Genomic DNA, 4,213 nt, shown 5'->3' with positions numbered 1-4,213 from the left:
TTTATAGAGGTGCATTTCAAGCTTCATCTATCTGTAAAGACCCATCCAGGTGGATCTTGCTAAAAATGTAGATTCTGATAGGTTTAGATGCAACCTGAGAGTCTAACTTCCAGTCTGTGCCAGCATCAGGTAGATGAAAAAACAATAAACACCTTGCAACCAAACAAAACCGGCTTCGAGCTCTGCATTTATGACCTCTGTGATCACAGACTAGTTCTCCATCGTCCCTGGGCCTCAATCTGCCCATCCACACTGTGAGGCAGGGCTAGGAGCTCCTGACACAATGCCTGGCATATAGTAAGGGCTCAGCAAATGTCAGCAGCTGCCTCTAAGATTCACGAGGAGCAGAATGATAGCTGGCTCGCAGCCAAAACCCACCAGTGAGAACACAGCAGGGGTCCAGTGGATATCTGGCCAATGAGTGCACACCTAACACATTCATATCTTTATGTACTTGTCCCCTGGTCCTGTGCTTTTCTGCATAAATGCCCAAGGAATCTAAAATACCAGAACCCTCTCCCCCACAAGCCATCATCTCTCAGAATCAAATCCAACACTGGCATCATGTTCAGCCATCAAGACACGTGTAATTTGTGGGGTTGATACCTACTTGAGAAAAACGTCTTAACTGTAAGTGAAGACGGCATCAGTCTGGAATCTGTTTTACGTTAAGAGAAATTACTGCCTTGCCTCTTACATGTGAGCTGTCTGAATGCAAATGCTATGAGAAAAGAACTTAATTCTTGCAGAACTGGAAGAAAAGCCCAAACAAGCGGAGGGCAGGGCAGGGAGACTGCATGTCAAAGGGCCACTGGGGCGGGAGCATTTCCCCTCGGTGCTCAAGCTTGCTCAGGACAAATCAGACGGAGAACAAATGAGAACCAATGCCTTGTTTCAAATCAGTGTCAGCTGTGAAAACCAAGGCAAGGAGTTACCCACAATCCTCTGCAGGTTAAGGTGCATCTCCACTGCTTCTTGAAGACAGTGGCATCCTGAGAGCAGATCCCATCCCAGAGACACGTGCATGGTACAGCAACGGGAAGACGATTGCCACCTACAGACAGCAGTGTTCCCTTTGCCTAGCACCAGTCAATCACATTTTTTTTTTCTTAAAGTCAATGCTGTCACCTCCCTTCAGGCTCTTCCAACCCACCACAGCACATTACTTCATTGAGAACTACTCTCCACTCAGATATCCATGGCTACACGGCCCACCTCTTCACTACCAACACACTGCCCATTTCTCAGACGTCTCCCTCAATCTACACAGAATGAGAAAGCTTACCAAAGGGCAAGCCAGCAGAGCCAGGCCAACAAAGGAATCACAGTGGAAGGATAAATCAGCTTACCTGATATGAATGGGACTGCCCGGAATATATCTGACAACCTGCTGTTAACCGGCTCGTACGGGGAATCTTCCAGTAGGTCATTTCCTAGAAATGACAGGAAGATTGGGCTCAGCTCTGGAAAACAGGCATATTTCAAACAGGGCCTCACTGCTCAGCCGGAACCCCTAATCGTGTTATGACTGTGTACCAAGGAGATGCTGAAACTCTCAAAGATTTCACATGCGTGTTTAAGGGATATGGCTATTTCCTTCCCATTCCTCCACCTTTGTAGTCCTCGCTCTTCCCAGAGCACCTTGGAGAAGAACCCAGCCTGAGCTTGCCAGAAAACTCTCCCACTCTTTGCAAAGGAACTGAAATCTGAGAGGAAAGGACCAGTGACGTCACACATTAGCTGGTCTCCAGGAACCAATGGAAGAAAGGAGACCCGGGAGAGGCCCTAGTTCTGGTAGCTCCCCCAAACCAAGGCATGTGGCCTGCAAGCAGGACGACTGGCTATTCATAAGATTTGACAAGTGGCGGCTGACAGTCCAGGCTTCTGTGCTATGAAGGAACTGATGTGTGGGATACTTCAGAGGTCCACCTGCAGAGCCCCCAAATCCCACTGGAATGGCCAGTTGTGATGGCTACTTATGTGCTAATCGTGGCTGAACCTCAGCAGCTGGTTCAAACCCCAACTAATCTGAAATGACAAATGGCTCTTCACCCGTGTATCTTTGAACTGCTGTGAGGGGGTGAGAGAAAGCAGAGTTCACTGGCTCTGTAATACTTCTTTATCTCACGTCAGAAGGAAAGAGAGGAGGTAGCGCCAGGCCGGGTGAGACGCCTTTGTGGGACTACTACTCTCTCAAGGCAGTGGAAGCTGAGAGGTGGGCTCCTTAGGTAGTATCTAAGGGGTCCCCACTCTGATGTTCTGACTCGGTTTCAGGAAGGTCAATGGGGTCCCAGGGGGTGCCCCACCCCCTCGTGGGTTTTCCAACAACCAGCTCCAACAATACTGCTCAGCTGCGGGGAACACCAGCTGCCGCTGTCCCTGGGGGCCAATGAAAGGTCCTTATTCCGCAGCTGGGAGAAGTGAGCCGAGGATGAGATCAGCCAGCTTAGCCCCAGTACAGACTGGACTGAGGTTGCCTCTGGCGTTCGGAGAGGAAGCCCAGAACGCTGGTGGGGGCAGTAGCGCATACCCTGCAGGCTCTGGTACATGCTCCAGTAGATGCGCAGACAATTCTTCTCTTTCTTCATGCCCCGCTTGCAACGGCAGTTGTAGAGAGACTTCTGCTTCAAGGCCTCCATGGCGCTGCGGCACTCATCCTTGGCCTCGAGGCCAGATGTCAGGCTGAAGTTGGTTTCCTTTCCCGCCACGCACTGCCTCAGTGTGCGGTACTTGGTGCTGCAGCTCTGTTCCTTCAGACACTGATCACTGGCTTTCACACAGTCCAGGCGGTCCCCACCGCTCACCTCGGCGGACATCAGCAAATCTACAGGATGAACAGAAGAACGCTTGAGTTCAGCGGACTAGTGTGGGTACCCCGATTCCAGGTCCCGGGAGGGCAGGGCTCGGGCCTAGGGCATGATAGAGCTCCACCATCATTCTGAGGGGAGGATTAGGTAAGAAGCTGCACCACCCCTCTTCTGGGTGACCATTTTCTCTCCCCCGGAAATCCTGCCATCATGCCCCTCCCTGGCTCAACAAGGAAGGTGGTAACAGCTCCCACTGGCTGCCTTTGTGGATTTCCTGGGGATCCCGCGCAGCCCCAGCGTCCCGAAGCAGAAGCAGTCCTGAACGGCTGGCTGCCCCGCCTCCCCAGGCACCCGAGGCTGCAGTGTCTCTCGGCCAGCAGCGGGCACAAGGGCACTCAGCTCAACAGCGCGGCTGGGCGCTTGGCACCCGTAGGGCGCTGGGCGAAAGGCTGACGAGTTCCACAGTCTGCCCCGCGGGTGCGCAGGACGTTATTCCCGGAAAACTTTTCCATTCCAACTTTGCTCTTTGGACCCCGGCGATATTCGACCACACTCCACCTGCAGGAGCGTCTCTGCGAGCTCCTTACGACTTCCAAAGAGGATCAACGCCCCCGGGATTGGAGTCCATGGCCCCTCAATTCCCCATCAGGCTGGGTTATTAGTTTTAGGGTTTTTGTTTTTTCACCCTTTAAAACGGCAACATAAAATCAACCGCGCAAAGATGCGCCACCGCCGCTTCCCAATCCCAGGGATTCTTGAACCTCTTCACCCCCTAGCGAAACTTCTTCCACCCACACACACAGCACCCACCCGCAATTCTGGAGTGGCCGCCGCAAGGGACCACTGGGTGAGAAAGCTAGCTGCGACCTCGACTTACCCAGGAGTGGCAACGCGAAGTACAGAGTGGCTAGGAACATGGTGCCGCCGCGCAGCTGGTCCCCGCCCCCCCAAAATCCAAAGCCGCCGCCGGGTCTCCCGGAGAGAGCTCAGCGAGCAGAGATCCCCGGGCGACTGCGCTCCTCTGGCCACTCAAAGTTCAGCTCCATCCAGGGTGAGAGCAGGCTCCCCGTCGCTCTGCCGCCCACCACCGCCAGCGACTCAGCTCCGGGCGGGCGCGAGGGCGGGAGGCGGACCCGCTTTTAGGGGTTCAGTTCCGACCCAACCTGGAAGGGAGAGCGCGCTTTGAAATGAGAGCCCAGAGTGCTGAAGCCTCCCGCTCCCGCCCCTCTCCCCTCCCCCGCTCTCGCCTCGGGGGACTTCTCAACGCTTCCCCCACCGGGTCCGAGAGCTAGAGGTGCGAGTTCATCTCTTACGGGCTTGAGGAAGCTCCGGAACCCGGGGTCTGGAGCTGGAGAGGTGCGCTAGGGCTCCCAACGTTCAAAGCTGGAGAGGATCGCGCACAACCC

The 4,213-nt window shown here is 54.3% G+C and overlaps 1 protein-coding gene across 2 annotated transcripts in view; it reads right to left on the bottom strand.

The window, feature by feature from the left end:
• Positions 1-3,724, bottom strand: part of GFRA1 (GDNF family receptor alpha 1) — a gene marked incomplete at its 5' end in the record, with an annotated part of 207,885 nt that extends 204,161 nt beyond the window's left edge. For both annotated transcript variants that reach the window (XM_080913608.1, XM_080913607.1), the window contains 3 exons: positions 1,350-1,433; positions 2,531-2,824; positions 3,685-3,724. In XM_080913608.1, coding sequence (XP_080769734.1) covers positions 1,350-1,433; positions 2,531-2,824; positions 3,685-3,724 — 418 coding nt within the window. The remainder of the gene's footprint in view (positions 1-1,349; positions 1,434-2,530; positions 2,825-3,684) is intronic.
• Between the last annotated feature and the right edge of the window lie 489 nt (positions 3,725-4,213).

The sequence above is a fragment of the Micromys minutus genome (genome assembly GCF_963924665.1).
Source record: "Micromys minutus genome assembly, chromosome: 2".
In the NCBI taxonomy this organism is placed as follows: Eukaryota; Metazoa; Chordata; class Mammalia; order Rodentia; family Muridae; genus Micromys; species Micromys minutus.
Note: the sequence above shows the minus strand (reverse complement) of the source record. Positions and strands in the feature narration are given on the sequence as shown.